The sequence below is a fragment of the Pogoniulus pusillus genome, chromosome 4, assembly GCF_015220805.1.
Source record: "Pogoniulus pusillus isolate bPogPus1 chromosome 4, bPogPus1.pri, whole genome shotgun sequence".
In the NCBI taxonomy this organism is placed as follows: Eukaryota; Metazoa; Chordata; class Aves; order Piciformes; family Lybiidae; genus Pogoniulus; species Pogoniulus pusillus.
In genome coordinates this window covers 6725575-6746764 of record NC_087267.1, presented here as the reverse complement: position 1 = coordinate 6746764, position 21190 = coordinate 6725575, and the positions used below count along the sequence as shown (strand labels likewise).

At 36.7% G+C, this 21190-nt stretch overlaps 1 protein-coding gene across 1 annotated transcript in view; it reads left to right on the top strand.

Moving 5' to 3' along the window:
* CAPZA2 (capping actin protein of muscle Z-line subunit alpha 2) overlaps positions 1 to 20474 on the top strand; it is a 32286-nt gene extending 11812 nt beyond the window's left edge. Inside the window, exons 2-10 of the mRNA XM_064142078.1 lie at positions 2790 to 2853; positions 4784 to 4835; positions 5539 to 5602; positions 6109 to 6315; positions 7774 to 7853; positions 10628 to 10706; positions 14073 to 14144; positions 17360 to 17422; positions 18292 to 20474. Of these exons, the coding sequence (XP_063998148.1) occupies positions 2790 to 2853; positions 4784 to 4835; positions 5539 to 5602; positions 6109 to 6315; positions 7774 to 7853; positions 10628 to 10706; positions 14073 to 14144; positions 17360 to 17422; positions 18292 to 18432 (822 nt within the window). The 3' untranslated portion in view covers positions 18433 to 20474. The remainder of the gene's footprint in view (positions 1 to 2789; positions 2854 to 4783; positions 4836 to 5538; positions 5603 to 6108; positions 6316 to 7773; positions 7854 to 10627; positions 10707 to 14072; positions 14145 to 17359; positions 17423 to 18291) is intronic.
* Positions 20475 to 21190: the final 716 nt, after the last annotated feature.

Genomic DNA, 21190 nt, shown 5'->3' with positions numbered 1-21190 from the left:
GTTCCTATCAAATGCTTATTAACATTACTCATACTGTAGCTAATCTGAATAATTATTTTTGATAGCAAAAATTGATGCAAACCCAGTATTTAATTACCCAAACAGCTGAAAATGAGGTAATGTTTCAGTTTTATTGCAATTGATTTCTCACCTTTGAGATACTACCAGTTTAAAGTATGTGGTCACTTTGTGTGCAGTTTGGGCACCCAAATTTTGCTTCATTTTGCTCATTTAGTTGCTGCCTAGGCCAAAACTGGTGAACTTTTTATTTCAGAGCTCAAAATGTCTGTAAGTCTTGTTTCTTTGGTTCCACAGCTAACCCAGCCTTGGCAAGGGTAAGCAGTCCTCGTATATCCTGAAGTCAAGGAACAGGAAATATTGTCTGTCCCTTTGTTGAACTTTGATCCAGTCAGCCTGATAGTCATGGTGAAAGCACGACTGGATACCTGGTCTTGTGTGTGAGGCTTAAATGCCAATCTGAGCCCAGACTCTGTTAATTGGTCATTTGATAAAATGTCCTGGTAATAGAGCTTTGATGCCTATCTGGCCCTTCTCCTTCATGTGCATGTTAATATTACTGCAGATTTGCTATTTAATATCATTTAAATTTCTTTGAGTGTTGGGCAGTGTGCACTTTATACAGAGTACCCTGACTTCAGCAGAAGTATTAAATATGTCCATAGTCAGGAAAAGTGTGCTGGTTGATCATTGGAGCCATCTAGATAATAAAGATGAGCTTACGTCCTTTTGGGTCAAAAAAGACAGTCCAAGTCACACTTTCTTACCTGAGCAAGTGCTTTAGTGAACTGCCATAGAAGAAGATGCTCTTGCCTCTCTATGTCTCTTGAGAAGAGTAAGCCCTCCGGATATCTCAGGATAATGCAAATTTATGTTTATGTGGAAAGAGGAGTTCTGGTGTAGCTATTTGAGCCAGCAGATAAAGACTGTAACCCAAAATGTAGCATTCAGTTTAGGGACTTGGGAACTGACAGCTTGTCTATTTCCAGCACTAAGCAGCGGTGTGCTGTTAGCAAGTCGCAAGGGCTGCTTATTCAGGAGAATTCATTGATGCTTGTGCACTGTCAGTGAGGCAGCTAAGCAATCTCTCAGGGCACTCTTAAGCTTGAGCTACCTCTCTGTGAGACCACTATGTGAAACTTGGGCATAGGCTGTAGTGCTACCCTCAACTGTAGAAGCTATTTACAAGTGAGTTCAAGAGCTCTAGCATGCTCAGACAGTTCCTTTGTAACTTCAAGTACATATAAATGTGTAAGTGTAAAGCATTCATTGGTTATTTGTAAGTACTTGTTAATGGACTGTGTGGTTCTCAGACACTTTCATTTCAAACAGGAGGCTTCCGCAGAAGCATAACTGAAGGTGTTAGAAATGGGACCTATGGTTCTGGTAGTATTCTGTATTAGGATAGTAACATCGTATCAAGAGTACAAGGCAGATTTAAATGTCTCCTGAGCCTAGATAACTGTAAAGTGTGTAGGATAGGAATTCTTATCAGTGTAAGTCAGGAAACCGACCCTTAGCAGTTTAAGAGAGAAAGAAGAATGAATGAAAACAAGTCTGAGCAAGGTAGGTAGTAGTTGATAGCTGAGAAGTTTTAAGTTTGGTTCACACTGAAGGAAAAAAAAACAAGCCAACAACCTTGCTCCAGAGAACTACACACAAAACACCACCACACACCAGAAACCCCCCCACCAAACAGATAGCAAACTCCAAGCAAACCAAAACCCAAACATTTTTATGTTCATTTCATAAGCATAGCTTACTGCAGCTGTGTAGCAGATTAGTTCAGGGAACCGTTCAGGGAAAAAAGGAAAAAATGTCCTTTCTAATTTTGCTCTCTGCAGTTCTCCAAGTGTTTGTGTAAGCAGGAGGGAGAAAGCCCAGGCAGGTACACATACTTTTAGTGAAAGTATTGACTGTGTTTTGTCTGCAAGAAGTCGTGGCTGAAGCAAATTGCTTGAGTACTTGCATTAAAATATGCCTTTTTCTACCTGCTGATACCATGCTACTAAGAGGCCTTACAGAAGCAGATGCAGTGAAATTACTTGCTTTAGTTTCCATGCAAGTGTTTTTTTAAACTTTATGTAACCTATTGGTTTTAAATTAGAGAAGAATAGATTTAAGTTGGCTGTTAGGAGGAAGTTCTTTATCATAAGGGTAGTGGAACACTGAAACAGGTTACCGGGGCAGGGGGGTAGTTGAGGCCACATCCTTTGAGATGAATCTTCAAGGTCAGGCTTAGCAGGGATCTGGGCAACCTGATCTAATGGAGGATGTCCCTGCTCCCTGCAGGGGCATTGGACTAGATGACCTTTGGAAGTCCCTTCCAACCAGGCCATTCTGTAATTCTATGATTACTACCTAGCTGTGGGCCTTTTGGAAATATTAACATTATTGGATGTGTAGTAAATTTAGAGGAGAGGCTTTGAAGGTCAAGTGTGTATTACAGTTTTTGTCTTTCTTGGAATGTGTATGAGTTCCCATACATCCATGGACTGAAAATTTACATAGATTGAGATTATGATGTTGATCTCATTATATCAGTCTTTCCTTTTCGCCAATAATAACAAGAACTCAGTTGCTGTGCTTCCATTGCATTTGAAGAGGTAGAACTTTCTAATATTCTTTTTTAACCAAATACAAAGTAGTTTAAATAGTATGAGCAAATATATTGTGCAATTTCATGTTTGGCTATTAAACTATACAACGCATCATTGGTTTGAATAGAGATGAATATGAGGTATGCAATCACACTTGTTTTTGTATTTAAGGTGCGCATAGCAGCGAAATTCATAATTCATGCGCCTCCTGGGGAATTCAATGAGGTGTTCAATGGTGAGTTATCTCTCTGCTCTGTCCATTTACTTAAGGTGTCTGTTTCCAAAATTGTGTTGCTGATTGCTCTCATGAATTTTGTTTTGCTTGTTTTAGCAGCTCACTTGGTGTAAGAGCTGCATTGTAGCTTGGCATAATAAGCTTTGCAGTCACAAGACAGCTTGGTGTTTAAATGTAAAAGGAGGGAAGTACCACTTTGTGAGAATGAGATTTCTTCCTGGTTTTAATCAGTCATTAATTAGAAGTTGCTTAGGTTTTCATTTGGAGGATGCATGTACTCTCCTTTTTCAGTCTTCAATAGTCAATTACATTTTTCAACAGAAAATTGAACTAGCTGAAATGAAAATGGTCTCTGTTTTAAAAGAAAGAATATATAATTTTAAATATTTGATCTTGAATATACAAATGACTACTACTTCACAACAGTTGTGAAAAGAATATTAATCTTCTCCAAACATAATTAACCCTTAAATTCCAGGCACACTTCATTTTACTGAGTGTATTGGTAGAGTGAGAGGAAACTTGAAATCAGCTGCTTTCAACTATTGTTGCCTGAATTTTACCTTAGGTGTTATTTTTACTTTAAAATTGCTGTGTTTGTCTTGAATCAAGATACATAGGCATACATGTATATAAGAAAGTGTATGTTTTTCAGCTGTATCTTAGAAAAATCTCTGATGCTTTTTAAGGAAAGAAGTTTAGTATACTAAACTTCTAGTCAGTGTTAGGCTGGAAAGAGGTTAAATTTGTTAAAGACAGTGTTTTTAGAATTACCTCATTTTTCACTTAAACTGGGAACAAATTACTACTTAAACTTGGCTTGTACCTTATTTGTAAAATGAACTGTTGTTGAGCTGCTCATTTAACCCAGCTCCTCAAAAGTTAGTAGTTTCTTATAGCACCATTTCTGTAAGCTTTATAACTAAGATGTTTCATAGTTGGAACTACCTTCACAGTAATAGAGTACAATATGTTTGAGAACACATAAAACTTGATCATGAATGTGTGACTGGTGTTCAGTGAGATTCAGACTGATGTCTTAGAGAGGAATCTTTAAATTCCAATTCTGTAAATTGGGGGTTTGCCTGTTTGGTTTGGTGTGGAGAATTTTGAATTTGTGGTGGGCTTGTTGTTGTTTTTTTTTTTTTCATGGTGGAGAGTGGGCAGTGTTGTTTTGATTTGGGGTGAAGTTCTTTCTTTGTTTTTTTTTTAGTTTTTTTTTTTAAAGAAAAATACTCAAAATATATTCTGTTTTTTTTTTTTCACTTAAGTGATACTTTTTAGAAGAGTTTAAGATGTTACAGTAAGACATCTGTTAACAATCTGTAGATAAAATAGCAGAAAAGTATGTTCAGTACATAAATAACAATTTACTGCACAGTAAATGCAAAGTAATTTTGAGGAGAGTATTGACTTTATATTCATTGGTTTCTTGTGTGATGGTAAAAATGGTATTGCAATATATTGTGCTCTGACTACTAAATGTCATTAAGGAACAAGAGTGAAAATGGTAAGGCTGTGAAAAGGAAAATACAAGACATACCATATCAGCATTGGCAAAATACAGTAATCACTACTGTACATAATGTATGAGGGATTTGGTAGTTTACATCTTAAAAGTGAACTAATTTAAATCCGGTGCTGTTCTAATTCAGAGCTACTCTTAAGAACTGATTTGACAGATGCCTAGCGCCGTCACGCAGCCTATAGAATATGGCTTATATTTGCTTACCAGGTTGTGTTGGAAGGCATCCATTTCTGTACGACTTGTCTCACTTTGTTCAGTTATCATAATGAAACATGAAGTGATAAACTTCCTACCTAGTAATCTTCATGCAGTGTATGTGGTGTAGTGTGTTGACATTTGTTATGTGACTAGAACAAGTTTACAAGTTAACTGTATGTTTATGTTGCAAATATCTCCTTTCAGATGTTCGGTTGCTGCTTAATAATGACAATCTTCTCAGGGAAGGAGCAGCCCAGTAAGTACCAGTTGCCACACGTTCAGTTGCATAAGAACAAGATGTTTTTCTGTATGACTTTCACTGTCAGGAAGTGATTTGTTTAAAAAAAAGTGTGTGCTTACAAGTAAAATATCATTATGTGTGTTATGCATCTTTGGTCAAGATTAAATTCTTGGCAAAGATCTGATGAGAGCAACTGTTTTGGAAAGGGATGACTTGGATTTTGGAACTAGTCTTCACCTTTTAGGATTTCATTTTCTCTTTTCTTAGTTATGTTATTAACACCTGTAAAATATGGCTTCCTTAGACCCTGCTTTTACATCAAAACACTATGCCTGCTGTATTTTATGCCAAGTTTTGTTTCATCTGTAAGAATGGAGATGTCTGTTTCAGTAGATTGGATCACTGTGCAGTTTAAACTTTATATGCTCCTCTAGTTTCTCTGAGTTACTGCAAAGCTTAAATGTTTGTCTGCGTCAGATTTGCTTTTGAGCATGAATCATTATGTAATGATGACTGGAATCTGTAATACAAGCACTGAATAAACAAAGGTGATTCCAAGGACTTCGCCATGCTGAATAGTGAAGCATCGGTGTCACTTTTTGATGTATCTTTGTTCAGATTATTGAAATAGCTAATAAGCTATTATTTAAATGTCTTAAAACTATAAAGTTCTTGATACAAACTTTTGGTGGTTTTTTTGTTTGTTTTTGTTTTGTAGTGCGTTTGCACAGTACAATTTGGACCAGTTTACTCCAGTAAAAATTGACGGTTACGATGAACAGGTACAGATACAATAAAGTACTTTCAATGTTCCTTAAACTGTTAAGGATTTTCTAGTATTGGAGCATATCTTAGCAAGGAAATTAAAAGAAATTAATCTTCCATGCCAAAATACAGAGATGGTCACCCTCCAATAGTACCAATTCTGTATATTACTCATTTAGAGCACCTAAAGAGCCATTTCAGTCTGTGTTTTTGGCTGGTATTCTGTTAGAGCTTATTTAAAGCTGTAGAAACATTTTGTTCCATCTTTATTTGAAGACATCAATTCCTACATTGCATTGTTTGTTGTGGTAAGAGGGTAAGATGCAGGATTTTTAAATTTTTTTAATCAGTGTGTCATGTTGGCCTCATCCTCTCTTGCCATCTGCATTATTTTGTTTAAAATGTAAGTCTTTGGATATGAGTAAGCACCAACTAAGTGTACAATATAATTCAATTTGGCATGGTGTATTTTTTTTCTGTTTATTCAGTAGCAAATGTTACTAACTGAAGTTATATTATCTAGGTTTTGATAACAGAACACGGTGATTTGGGAAATGGAAAATTTTTGGATCCCAAGAACAAGATTTCATTTAAATTTGATCACTTAAGAAAGGAGGCTACTGATCCTAGACCCCATGAAGTTGAAAATGCTATAGAATCTTGGAGAAATTCAGTTGAAATAGCAATGAAAGCGTATGTGAAAGAACACTACCCAAATGGTGTCTGCACAGTAAGTTTTGAATTTTATAACCACTCCTTGCTGTCTAGAACTACCTTGAAGGGAGGTTGTAGCCAGGTGGTGGTCGGTCTCTTCTCCCAGGCAACCAGAAACAGAACAAGAGGACACAGTCTCAAGTTGAGCCAGGGGAGGTATAGGCTTGATATTAGGAGGAAGTTCTTCACAGAGAGAGATTTGCCATTGGAATGGGCTGCCCAGGTGGAGTCACTGTCCCAGGAGGTGTTCAAGAAAAGCCTGGCTGAGGCACTTAGTGCCATGGTCTAGTCGATTGGCTAGGGCTGGGTGCTAGGTTGGACTGGATGATCTTGGAGGTCTCTTCCTACCTGTTTGATTCTATGATATGTACCACTATGGATAGAAACTGTTTGTAAACCTATGGATAGGAACTGTAAACCTATGGATAGGAATTGTTTGTAAACCAAGAAAATAAGCAGTTTCAACTGTAAAGAGTTTAGTCCTGTTTAGTTCATACAGAGAAAAGAGGGAAGGCTTCAGAAGTTCAACATTTCAGCTCTTGGATTACTAGTAGGTGGTTGTTGCAGGTCATAATGAAGACTTACCTCTCAGTTCTGAAGAATTTTTATTTAAATTTTCTGAAGTGTTAAGATCTTCTTTAGGCTACTGCAGGCTCATTCTGTTGATTGTGGCTACCTTGCTAAGTACTCAAAAATTGAAAAAAAAATCTGTCTTGTATTGGTTTACTGAAAAAAAACTGTCAGTAAAGCAAACTCTTTTCATCTCTTCTATATCAAAGTGCTATACTTTTACCACTGGAATCAGCAGGCTTGAACAACTTCGTAAAGTAAAACCTCTCATGCTACAATAGCACTCATTTTCTGTTAGGGGCCATGTGACTGAGATTCAGCAAACTGATTGAATGATTACTGTCTTGTGCTTTGTATAACCTGAAGGAAAGTTTAACCAGGAAAAACATTGAGTTGAATTGGATTCCCAGGCAGCCAGATGAGTTGCAGCTTTTGTAAAGCAGACCAGATTAGATTGCATGTTCGTTGAGGTGATTTTTAGTAGTATTTGATTTTAGGGATAAAGCAAAACAGAGGACCAAACTCAGCCTTGTAATCACCTTTTTTGCTAGTCTGTAAATGCCAAAAGTATCATTTAATTGTATCTGAAACCCAGTTGGTAATGCATATTGTCACAGAAGTCACTGCTGTAAGCTTAAAAGTGAGTTTGCAGCCTGTAAAATTTCAGTTGCGATGTGTGATGCCTGAACTTCGTATTTTCTGATCTTAAACTTTTCTGCATTGTAATGTACAGTTTAATGTTTCATGTACTAAATAAGAACCATACTGACTAAAACAGTAAATATTAATGTAACGATACTATTACTGGATTCCTGTAAACAGTTTGAGCAAGACAGCATCTGTAACCTTAATTCTTGTTCATGGTTGATATTTTTTTCCCTCTTTTGTTTCATTTCTAATTTAGGTGTATGGTAAAACAATTGATGGACAGCAGACCATTATTGCATGCATAGAAAGCCATCAGTTCCAAGCAAAAAATTTTTGGTAAGTTTCTGCATGGGTACAAATACAGTAAAATACAGCAAACTGAGTTTCTGCAGTAGTACCATTACATTGATAATTCTTTGTTCAAAGAAGGAGCTTGCACGTGACTTTTCTCCTTCTAGCCCACCTCAAGTTCTTCTGCCAAAACTTTCCTTTGCAACAAGTAAAATGGCAGACTGCACATATACAGCTCCTTTGTGGAACTTTGAACTTTGTAAAACACCTTATGCAGTTCATCACATTGGTACCAGTACCCATGTCTCTGTTCCCTGAGACAGTTGCTTGTGCTTGTGTTGCTTCCTTTGTAACTGATGAAATAAGAACAAATCCTTCTAGTTTGCATGCCTTAGCAAAAGGATGTGACCAAAGATTAATTGTTAATTTTTAGCTGAGGTAGATAAAGGTGATCTTGAATAAAATTACGTCTTCTAAGCTGCAGCTTGTTTGTTTTTTTTTCTATGTTGGTTGAAGGATTTTTTCCACAGTATGGACTGAACTTGGTTAGCTCTTTGCGAGGGACTGGGCAGAATTGAGACAAATATCACAGTGCTGGGATTGGGTTAAGGAAGTATCTCCTAAAGTTAGCTAATATGTGCAGTTGTCTGAAGAAATGTATTTCATTATTATTTAATTTGCTATTTTGCATCTGCTTGCAGTTATAACAAGTAATCCCATGGCAGTGCAGAAATCTTTGGTTTATGATGCTGAAGGTGAATATTACATATGCACAGCAATATGCCTGTATAGGTTAAATTGTTTGCCCAGTATATTGTTCCACAGATTTTAATTGCACTGGTACAGTTAATAAATAATTTCTCCTAATGGCTTTACCTTGGCTAGTCAGTGTGTTTTAAATCAATATTAAAAGTAACTTGAAATAATACTGTTTTTTCTTTTAAAATCAGAAGTATTAATAAATTTTGGTATTCCAAACATTTACTTTAATATTACAGTATTTAAAGAAGAGGAACAGATATAAAACAATCTTTTTTAAAAGTTTTTTTTAATAAAATCGTGGTTGGACATCTGTGGGTAAATATTGACCATGTTTCTATGAAGTTTACAGGGCTTTTATTCCCATTCTTAGCATGTTTTAATAAATATGTGTTGGTGTGGGAGATGTGGGAATAGAGGAATGGATTAAAAATTACCTAGGCTCCTCGAGTATCCACCTGTATGTCAGGATACACAACCCAAGCCACAGCCAATAATTTTTTTGTGGCAACCCACCATGAAAGCAAGTTTATTTGACATTAGAAAACCAATACATGCCAAAGAAACATGTTCTGTCATTTACTGAAATACCGTCAACATAGTAGGATGTGAAAGAAGGAAGAACAATTAATTTCTTTTAAAACAGCCAAAGTTAGCAGATGTGAAGAAAGTAATCATAGAATCATTTTAGTTGAAAAAGATCTCTTAAGATGCAAGTCCAGTTATCAACCTAATGCCTCCATGGCCATTAAACCATGTCCTCAAATGCAGTGTCCACATATTTGTTTTTTTTCCATGCTTCCAGGGATACTGACTCCATTACCATCCTATGACATGTTTTTAACTTGAAAAGATTTCCTACAGAATGATCTCTCTGAACTTGAACTCTTTTTATTGGAATAGCATCTTAAGGACAAAAAAGATAATCCCACAGTGGAAACATTGCGGTGTTCTTAACTTCATGGACCACAAAGTGATTAAGAAGCAGACAAATCTGATAATTAGTCATTGAATTCCATGCATTTAAAAAATAATATTGTACCTAAAATGTAGTTCAGCGTGTAAGCATTCTTATAATTAATGGGTTGGTGTATAAGATACCAGTAATGTCAGTGTCACTATGTCAGGTGATCATTTCACTTCTCTTAATGATGCCAATAAGCTTCTTATTTGCCTTAGTCTGAATTTTCAGTCATAATCTGTAATTTGGATGTTGCCTGAAATAATAACCGTTGGTTTTAAAAATGTTAGTATCTGCAATGCATTAATATAGATCTATTAGTGACTGTTAACTTAAAAGTATTTATCTCTTTCTCTCCCCTTGTTGAATATACCAGAATTACACCTAGCATTAGTAGGGTTGAAACTCATAGTATCAGCTTTGTTTCCTTAAGTGAAACAAAGGAGGAATCAAGAGACAGGTGCAGTGCATTCTTAATGGAGCTCTGATGTACTAATCTTCTAATCCACTAACCTCATTAACTAGTCTGCATGAAAGAAGTGAGGTGAGACTACAGTCTCCCTGTACTGTTTCCCAGTTGTTTGAAACTACCTTTTTAAGCAAGTTGGCAAAGATACTGCGTTTGTGGAAGAAAGCTAGAAGGAAATAGTTATCCTGGAATGGAAATGCTAGAGGAGCTGCAAGGCCTAGTTACAGTTCAGCATAGTGGAAAGTCTTGCACTCGAGTTTCACAGCTTGAAATGTGTGAAGTGTGACTTTGGCAAGTCGTGTGGGTCCCAGAAACAGAATATTGCCCATGTATACCTAAGGAGGGACTGAACGTTGGAGGGTTTAGGTATTTTCAGAAATAAAATGTCATTGTTAAAAGGTTCTTACTGACAAATACTTTTGGTCATCAACCAGAGCTGAGTTTAAGTATCTTGAGGGACCATTCTCTTCTTGATGTATTATGGGGCCAGATCTTTCAGGAAAAAGTTGTGCGTGTGTAGTTGCACATCATACTTAATTCTCTGTTGTCCTTTGACTACCAATTGTACTTTGGGTTGTTTTTTTTTAACCAGTGGGGTGACATCTAATTTCTGGTTTGCTTTTTTTTAAGGAATGGCCGTTGGAGGTCAGAATGGAAGTTTACAATCACCCCTTCAACCACTCAAGTGGCTGGCATCTTGAAAATTCAGGTATGCTTATCTCAAACTGTGGCATGATCAGTAAAGTCTGCAGTTCTTATGAAGGGAGACTATGGATCAATGTATTAAGTATTATAAGAGAATTTGGGACTAAATAAGCAAAGCAGAGATGCCCATTCAACTCCATGTTAGTGACTTAACCACATACTTAGCTAATTCTTATGAAAAAATACGTGTTTAATGCAGAAAGTTTCAGAAGGTGTATTCACCTCAGCTCGGCATGTGCCTTTACCTGTGCTTCACTGAGGTTTCTGATTCCCTGTCTCTTGAACTGGCAGCGATACAAGCCTTTCCTGAGGGTAGGTCCCTGCTGAAGTAGATTTTTTTTTTTCTTTTTAGTTGCTAATAGCAGGGTTTTTCCATGTTACCCTCCCTATTGTTCAGAAAGATGGAAAACTTTAGCTTCAGTTATTCCACCATCTGAAATTTTTGAATCTTCATTCAAAATTTGCCCTTCCTGTTGACTATTGGGCACTCAGGAATCCAAGCAGGAATGCAAGAAGTCTTGAGACCAGAGGAAGTCTGGGTATCATGTGGTGGACAGAGGGACTTTTAATTTCCTGGGTTGGTTCCCTGGAATGTGTACACATAGAATTTTTAAAAACAGTTCTGTGATCAGGAGCTAGAAACGTAGTGCAGTCTGGCTTTGAGCATGGTACTTTATTATATTTTTACAAGATGTAGAGTCAAGTTCCCTTTTCCTGCTCTTTTCACACCCCTACGAGTTTTGCACTTCCTTACTACTCTGAGACTTGACTTCAGAAGGCAGATACAATGAAATGTTTTTCTAGCCATAATTATTTTAGGATGTGTAAGTGTGTTCAGATCCACCCAAGCTGGGGGTCTGAATCTGATTTCCCATTCTAGGGCAAATTCAGTAACAGCTGGAATGACCATCAACACTTGGACGTTATGTTGTCAGATTAAGGCAGTCATGGTAAGGGCCTTAAGTAACTTCTAGGCATCTCAGAACTTTGTAAATCCAAGTAAACTCACTTAAATCCAGCTTGCAGAAAAGCAAGCTTTTTCTCCACGGAATGCACTTTTGGCTAAATGTCTTAAAAGATTTTCCAGAACAGGCAATCTACCTAATTCTGGGGAAGGTTAACCAAGTAGCCTAGAAGATAGCCTGAATAGGGAACTTAGGTTTTATTTAGCATCTTGAGTTGGACACCAGTTGATTTTTGTCTTTTATTTCACATAATTAATGAAATAGTTCTTTACATTAATTAAAATCTATGTTCTGGGGAGTGATGCAGTCTTACATCTTCTGCTCATATAGGAACTAGTTTCACCAAGGCATTTTGAACTGAGCTTTACATTTTTAGGAATTGTGCACAATTTCTGCAGTGTATTTGGGAGCAAAATAATCAAGAATATGACCTCACATAAGTGAAATTTCAGAGTACTGAATCTTTGACAGCAATACAGCCTGTTTCTGGTAAAGTTGTTATGATAGATTATGATGATTAAGTTAGGGGAAATTTCCAGCATCACCTACTGCTTCAGCTATCTTCAATATTTTTAAGGTCATTTCCACAAATTCTAATATAGGAGATTCTCAACTGTCTTAATCTCTTCCATTGCTTGATTAAGTTTTAATTATATGTAAAGGGAGAACTGCAACAGTTTGGGGTTTTTTGTCATGTTTTTATTTGGGGTTTTTTGTACCTTTTACTGTATTGTTTATGGTTTTTACCTTTTACTAAAATTAAAATCCCTGTGGTGCCTGATGTGCTCCAATTGTGCATGTATTGGTTACTAATTTTATCTCTTAGATAATTTGTTATTCTCATCCCTCTTTAGTTAATCTTTTCAAGAGGTTCTGTTCATAAAACACCATCCTTCTTGTAGCCTTCTGAGCCCAGACCTAGCATTCTGTAAGGATGTCAGCAGTGAGGTATAGTACAGAACAGTTGCTTCTCATATTTTGTGTAAGATAACACATCCCAGACTTAGATTTCACTTCTCATTTGTGTTAAGGTTTTAGGCCTAAGTGTTTGCCAAGAATGTGACTCGGTGAGACAGATAAGATGTTTGTGCTGATGTTGGCCTCAGAGCACAGGGGAGATTTTGACCCTCTGTAGTGGATTGTGACAGAAAAGGGGGAAATTTGTATTTCTCTCAGTTCTGCTGTTTCTTTGGGACATCTCAAGAGTTTTGCACTGAGTAAGCACTTCTCATCTGTCTTGGAAGAGCTATATTTAAAAAGGTTGTCAGAAGTTTCACCTAGGAATGTTTGATTTGAAAATAAGTTTATTGGAAAACAAGTACTGGACAACAAGCAAATTAATAATGTAAGATGAATCATAGGAAGTAATGGTTTTCTCATACAGGAAACCAATTTTTTTCTTAAATGTTAATATCTGTCTTTATGTCATATTTTATATATTGCATTTTATAAACTTGAGGGTCTCTTGCACACATGACCATAATCTATGTGAAATTACAGTATTGTGCATTAATCTCCAAATTAAAATGGTACCTTGCATAATAGGGTGAGATACAAATGTTTCATAACATCAGCTGTTCTGACTTCTATAAAAAATGTAAAACATCTTTAAAGATGCCTTTTTGAATGTCCCAAGCTGCATAACACTTCTGTATTGCATATGATATTTAATTAGAATGATTATGTATAACTTTATTCTTCCTATTTTTTAAGTTTTCAAGCAGTTTTATCAGAAACTGAATCTTTTCAGATCCTTCCCCATGGAATTTAAAAGTACTAAAGTTAGTTTTGATGTAGAGGTTTTGGTTTCCTCCTTGATTATTTTGCAGGAGGAAGTTGTTCTGTAGGTAAAACACTTCAAGAGTAAAGAGAGTTCATCCTTTGCTGTCTAACCTTGGCAGTGTTTGTCCCAAAAAGCACCTTTGTCTAGACTGATGCCAGCTTTGGTTATGAGTCACATCTAATAGAGGAAAATATCAAAACCAAGCATATCTAGAACGGGAAGCTTGATGTCGCAGTGTCCCAACTTTTTGAGTGAAGCAGAAGAATGACTTCTTGGTATCCTGAAGCCTTGCCAAAACTATTCTCAAATATAGTTTCACTGGTTCTAATAAGGTCTTGCAAATAGTGTGTTGTCTTCATCGTGATGCTAATCAAAACCTGAGCTTCTTTGCGTGAAGTACTACTTAAGGCACATAACAAAAATGTTCCCAGAGTAGCTTCTCTGCTATTCCTCCTGAACAGCATTTAACTTGCACAGCATTTTGCTTTTCCGATTTGCTTTGTTTTTCTGCAGCATTTTATTTGGTTTGTTTAGGTTTGTTATTATAAATATTGCAACACTTTGTGTTTCCTGTATGTTTTTGGTGTGTAACATTTAATGCGAGGTTCTTTAATTTCTGTAGGTTCACTATTATGAAGATGGTAACGTACAGCTGGTGAGCCATAAAGATATACAGGATTCTCTAACAGTGTCTGTAAGTGAGCTTTAAAGACCTTAATGTGTATATTGAAATGACTTCTTAATTTAAAACGAGAGGCAAACTTAAAGCTCCTGAGTTTGGAGTTTGTTTTCTGCATGAATGGGAATTAATGTTCTAATGTATAAATGTTTTATATGTAATATGTACCATTTTCACCTAGCATGTAGTTACTGCTTTTTAATTTGTTTTAAACATCTGCTTCCATGCAACTTATATAAGCTAAATTTGCTTTCATTATAAAGCTTAAATTAGTTTAATCAGTCATTCTGCATTTCTGTTGTGTTTAAACTTTGGTCACCCATGGGACCCATATAACTTTTTTTTTTAATATGAAGGGGATATAATTTATAATAACCCACTTAAGTAGTTTGGTGTCTAGGAGACTGCCTCCTTTGCTTACTAGGAGAAGACCAGTATGCTGGAAGTAGTAACAAATGCCACCGCTTAAGAAGCAGTAGTGGGTATTCACCCTGTGTTTCTTTGCTCTCTGTAACTAGTGCCATCAGCCTCTTGCTTTTCTGTACAAAAAGCTTTTTCACAGATGCTTCAGCTTGAGAACCATAACACACTTTATGTTAAAATCATTTTTTCCAACTTCTTTCCAAGTGGATTGTTACAGTAATGAGGAGCAGAGGTAAAAACAAACATTGTTTGCAAATAGTACCAGATGTATCGTTATAAGAGTTAGTAATGTTGCAACATGAACTCCTACTTTGGAAATAGTGCTCCTTTTGCCTACTGCAGATTGTGAGCCCCAGAGTGAAGGGATCTGTTTAGTCTTTAATTCAACTAAGAGTTGCTTCAGGAAAGATGTGGAAGAAGTTCTCCTTTCAATAGCTTTTGCTTCACTTTCTATTGGAAAGAAACGTAATGCTGTTCTGAAATCTAGTAAAGCAGCAGAAGACTAGAGAGTAGAAAAACATCTTCTACATCACTTCTCTACTTCCTGCTAGAACAGAAGAAAACATGCTGCTGGCTACCAATTTTTAGCCTTGCCTTTGAGCTTTGTAAGGGTCAGAAGCTATGGACGTTTTTGTTTCACAAAGAAGGAATGGTAGGTAGAGCAAAGGGAGTCCAAAAAACTCCCTTTTTTTGTTGCTTGGTAGAGAGGCAATTTTGTACCATCCATGGACACAACTGAAAAAAATCCCTGGAGAATTCTCTTGTTGTTAGAGTTATGCAAGTACTTTCTTATCTTAAATTTCTCTCTGAGCTAATTAAGACTTCATACCCCTCAATTTTTCCTTTCATTAACACAGCCTTTGAAATAATTGCCTTGGTTCATGCAAAAGTCAGACCCCTTTCATTTGTTCTACTTGGTCTCCACCTTCTCCTTCATTTCTTTGTGGTATTCTGGAGCGCTTTCACAGCTGCTACGTTCAGTTCCAGTTTGAACACACTAGTCAAAGCTGCCATCTTTCTCTTGGTCTTTGCCTTTGTAGGAACAAGGGATCACATGGGGCAAGAGCACTTGGAACTTTGAACAGCTTCTGCAAAAGCACCCTTAGAAATGTCTCCAACACCAAGTTGGAAGTTTTGAAATTCATGAACCCTCACATTCTTCTTAAGACTTCTTTCAAGCACTTTAGCTAAATATGTTGGGGTTTATTTTTAAAACAAATACACAGTTGCATACTTAAGAATGAGGACCAAAGCCAAGAAATATGAGCAAAAAACCCAAACAAATTTGTTCATCTCTAAACATTCTGAATCTGGAGACTAAGCTGAAGCACTAGCTCATATTTCACACACTTCTGTATTAGCTGTTGTTCTTTAAGTTTTCCTGAATTTGTACTGGAGATTTAACATTGATAATGAGTACTGTGTCCAGTTCTGGGCCCCTCAATTCAAGAAGGATGTTGAGGTGCTGGAACATGTCCAGAGAAGGGCAACAAAGCTGGTGAGGGGCCTGGAGCACAAATCCTATGAGGAGAGGTTGAGGGAGCTGGGCCTGTTTAGCCTGGAGAAGAGGAGGCTCAGGGGTGATCTTATTACTGTCTACAACTACCTGAAGGGACATTGTAGCCAGGTGGGGGGTGGTCTCTTCTCCCAGGCAACCAGCAAGAGAACAAGGGGACACAGTCTCAAGTTGTGCCAGGGTAGGTATAGGCTGGATATTAGGAAGAAGTTCTTCACAGAGAGAGTGATTGGCATTGGAATGGGCTGCCCAGGGAGGTGGTGGAGGCACCGTCCCTGGGGGTCTTCAAGAAAAGCCTGGCTGAGGCACTTAGTGCCATGGTCTGGTTGACTGGATGGGGCTGGGTGATAGGTTGGACTGGATGATCTTGGAGGTCTCTTCCAACCTGGTTGATTCTATGATATCCAGACTTTGCATGTTTTTAGAGACTTGTGTGTGCATTGTCTTATTTTCAAATGCTGTTCTGTTCCATATGTCTTTTAACAGAACTGTGATGGTTTGGGTGTTCCTCACCCCCCCACAATTTAGAAATTACCCAGACTAGTCTCTGCTGGCTCTGGGAGTATGAATGAAGCTATTTATTTACAGCAGCACAATATACAAGCAGATATTTACAATACATACAATTATATACAGAAATATACAAGGTAAAAAATAATACAGAAACACAACTGCCCTCCCAGAAACCTGAGTCTCCAGGAGGGGCTCTCAACCACCCCTGCGCCTCTCAACCTTACCCCAGTCCTAAAGAAGAATAGAGGTTCAGCCAAGAGGTTAAGAAGCAAAGGTGAGTGAAAGGTGAGGTTAGAGAGATGTAGCTCAGTCAGAAGCCCAGCCAGAAAGTGAGTGAAAATGGCAAGAGTGTTATCTAATGTTTTCGTTTCTTCTTCATCAAGACTCTGAGGGGAGTAGACATCACCATTGTTTTCCTTTCCCAGCCTATGATCTAGTTCTTCTCACCAAAACATTCTAGCTAGCCTCAAACTAGCGCAAGAACCATACAATTTTTAATCAAAATATTTTTGAGTTCCATGGTGATCTTTAAGATTGTTGCTTTTGAATATTTCTATTTTTTTAAAATAGTGAAATACAAATATAATCATAATGCAACATATGCCCTTTGGATGAATGCTTTGTTCAGTTTTGGTTTGGGCACTAAATGGCAGTGTGTTCTCATGGAGTCTACCTGACATCACTCTGTATAATTACAGGAAAAACACATTTTCTTACTGGTCTTAGAATCATGCTCTACATCTGACTTAATTAAAACATTGGTTTGGTTTTTTTTTAGAATGAAGCCCAGACAGCAAAGGAATTTATAAAAATCGTGGAGGCTGCAGAAAATGAGTATCAGGTATGTTGGAAACAATGTCATTAGTTCCATTCATAATGTTGCCATATCCTCAACAAAGCTAGCTATAATTAGCAAGCTTTTGATACTAAGAGAATGCAGTTTCATGCACATACAAATATATTGGATGCTGCTATTAACTCTATCCTCCATTTCCATACTTTGTGGTGATTGCACCCACCTACTTAACATTACATTAGAAATTTTTTGGTTGAGAGCAGAGCAATCCCTAGTGTGATCAAATATCAGCAATTTCGATCTCAGCATTAGTGTATTCCTTAAGGGTATTTGTTTTGTACAGGTTCTGTTTAGAGGCTACTTTCTAAATATGGACCGCAAGCATGATACATTTCTGTTAGTCATTTTAAAGTTAGAAAAGTGTAACTTTTTAATGTCTTCTGCAAAAGTGGATTCACATTAATTTAGTTCTTGAACATAAGGTAAATTTCAGACAGTGTGTTCTGTCAGTTTTTTATAGAAAAGGTCTTTAATACATATTTACCAAGTATCATAGGCATCATATTGATGCAATATTGTGGACTGACTAACATCCCTGCAGAAGAAACAGTGGAGGACTCCAGTGTCTGAAATAATGATGTCTAAGCTAACTCAAATCGACACTTCGTTCATGCTGGTGACTTAACCACACTGTGGTTTGGTGAATCACTTAGGCAGTGGCCAGGTTTACTGCATCTGTTTGACTAATTTTGTTCACATAGTATGAATCTTAACAGCTTTCCTTCATAAAATATATTTTAATCTGGCATATTTTTATTGAGCGTTTTAAGAGGTAGCAGACTACTCAATAACTTTTTTTATGTAACATCCTAGTTCTGTTCTTCATGTGTCTTTGTTTTGTATGACTTTAACAGACTGCTATCAGTGAGAATTATCAGACTATGTCAGACACTACTTTCAAGGCCTTACGTCGACAATTGCCAGTTACCCGCACCAAGATTGACTGGAACAAGATCCTTAGCTATAAGATTGGAAAAGAGATGCAGAATGCTTAAAGTGAACATTGCATGACTGGATCATTTTAGTGTCCTTGTATACAAATAAAAATTATTATAAAGAGTATTTGGAACTGTCAGATCACCCAGTCAGCATGGGCTTTTGCCATTGGAAATCACTGTAAGTAGTTTGGTTAGAGCACAAAGCTTAGCTAATTTGACTTTTTTTCCCTTTTCTTCTTTTATTTTCAGAGGATTGTAACTTCAGTATAGCTGAATATCTTACTTTAGTGTTTCTGTTGTAACTTTCTTTTTCAATAATGGAAAGACCATGCCTTTAGTTTTCCAATTACGTGTTAAGAACTGTTTCAGAAAATATTTTTGCATATGGTAACCCTTTCTCATGTTTTCATGTGAAATGGACAGCTTCTAGAATTTGCTGGGAATCAGTAATGTGCAGTTCTAGGTCAGTGTTGACATGGAGTTAGCCATAGGTGCTGGTTTTGAAATCATCTGTCCTTTCCTTATATGCAAAATTGGGAAAAGCATTTTCTCTTTTGTTTAAAACTTTCAGAACACTTATTTAGCTGGCTCCATGTTAACCAAAAAAAAAAACAAACAAAAAGGGAAGGCCAAGGTCTATGCTGTTTTAAGAGTTGGCAATTAAATAAAAATACCTATTTTAGAAATGCATTTAATGCTTTGCCCCTGACAATTAAATGAGCTCAAACTCCATCTGCCCTTAAGGGTTTTTTTTTATCGCAAAGCCACAAATGTATTATAACAAGGCATATTGTAATATATAATCCTGTACTCATTACTGTGTCTGTTGGTTTATTTTTTTGTTTTCTTGGATTGAAATGTACTAAAATTCAATGTGACATTAAAATGCAAATTTTCTATTTATTTGAGTATCAGATTGCTTCCTGTTGCAGCCTGGTTTTGGTGGTTCTACATATATATTTTTTTTTAATCCTCCTTAAAACAGCCACAAATTTGTAGCCTATTGGCTATTCTCAGTTTATTTGCAGGCTGTTGTATTACCAGTGTCCTTTGTTTCCATCTGCATTTAAGAAACATCCACATATAGAAGTCTACTTAAAACAGGTATCCTTTAACTTCGTATTGGCTGCAGAGGATGGAAGAAATTACAGGACCAAAAGTAATGCAGTTGTCTGGAGAGTACTTTCCCGATCTGATAGATCTCTTGTTGAAAATGGACATCAGGTACCTAAAAATACAGACTTATTACAAATGTTGTATAACACTTCTATGAAATGCATGGACTTCATTTTTAAGTGGATGAAAACCTGTTTTAAAATATACTGCCTAATTACATGCACCTGATGGGAAATGAAACAGTTGGGGGTTTTATTATTATTTTTCTCCTTCTTTAGAAGGCAGGTATTTATGCATGCTTCTATACCAGGAAAGCTTACACAAAGGTTTTGTATCTGTTTACAGCATGATCCAATTAATTGCCCTAAACTGGTAAGTTACAGCATAGCAAAAGGCTAGACTTGTACTGAGTATAAAAATGTGCACACAAAGTTGTTTACTGTTGGAATTATAATAGCAATATCCCTGTGTTCTGTTCTTGTGCTGTCTTATAAAGGGGTATAGAATTAACTGAAGTTTGTGGAAATTGCTACTACTTTACAGTTTTAAACTGTAGAGTAGAAGAGTGAGATTTTTTTCTACCACGGTCTTCTGGAGAGTTGCCCTTTTAATTGTCTTTGTAGACCAGCTAGTGAGCCGTGGTGTTCTTTAAAAGAAGGCTTATGAATGCTGTTTGTGAGCTAATAACAGATGCTGAGTCACTGTCAAGTCAGTCTGTCAGTCTCAGAACTAAGATTTAGATACAAACCTTGGCTGAAGAATTGCTTCAGCATACTTAAGAGCAAGATAAAAGGCATGGAATGGACAGTTAGGAGAACTGTTAATGGGCAATGACATGCAAATAACTGTTTTACCTGTTAGAATATTGCATATGACCAGTCAGCACTGGCTGAAAGTCAGAATGTTATTTTTCTTACCTGAAATAGAAAGCTAGTTTTAAATATATTCCTAATAAAGAGGTATTTTACTGCAAAGTACTCTTATTACTGTCTCCTCTCCATTTATTCAGTCCCTTGATAGTCTGAATTCCTTATCTTCAAAGAATAGCATCCCACAGGTTCAGTTCCACCAGTAGAGTGACATAAGTAGATTTGTATTACTTGTATTTTTCCTGTTGTGTTAAGTTTTAGTCTGTGAGATAATCTTACACCTCAAACATCAAAGTGGATAAGTTAGAGCTTCGATAAAGCAATTCATAAGTAAATTTATTCAGTTACTTTTTTGTAATGTTGTGCTGTATCCTACTTAGGGGTAGTGACTCCCCAGATGAAGCTGATCCGAGTATCAGCTGAGGCACATGGCACATCTAGATTGCTCTCAAATTACTGGATGTCACTTACACTCCTTTTGTTTCTTCCCCCACCCCTTTTAAGTTTGAGAACTTCAGAGTTTGCTTGGTAGGCTTTAGGGTATTTCATGTAGGGTAAAGCACTTTGTCTGAGAAATTTTGCTGTGGCAATTGTCTTAATGTGAATTACTACTTGTTTATATTACATTTTTCAATTAAAGCTGTGCTTTGTATTGTGGAGTGTTGATGTACTAGACATGGCTCATGATATGGACTTGTAACATGCTTGCATTTATGAAGTGTATTGAATTTTATGCATCTTAGTGCCCTTTTATATGAAGGAATTTTTAGCATCTGCAATTAAGCAATTGTTCTTTCTGAACTGACTTTGAAGATAATTGTGCTGTGCAC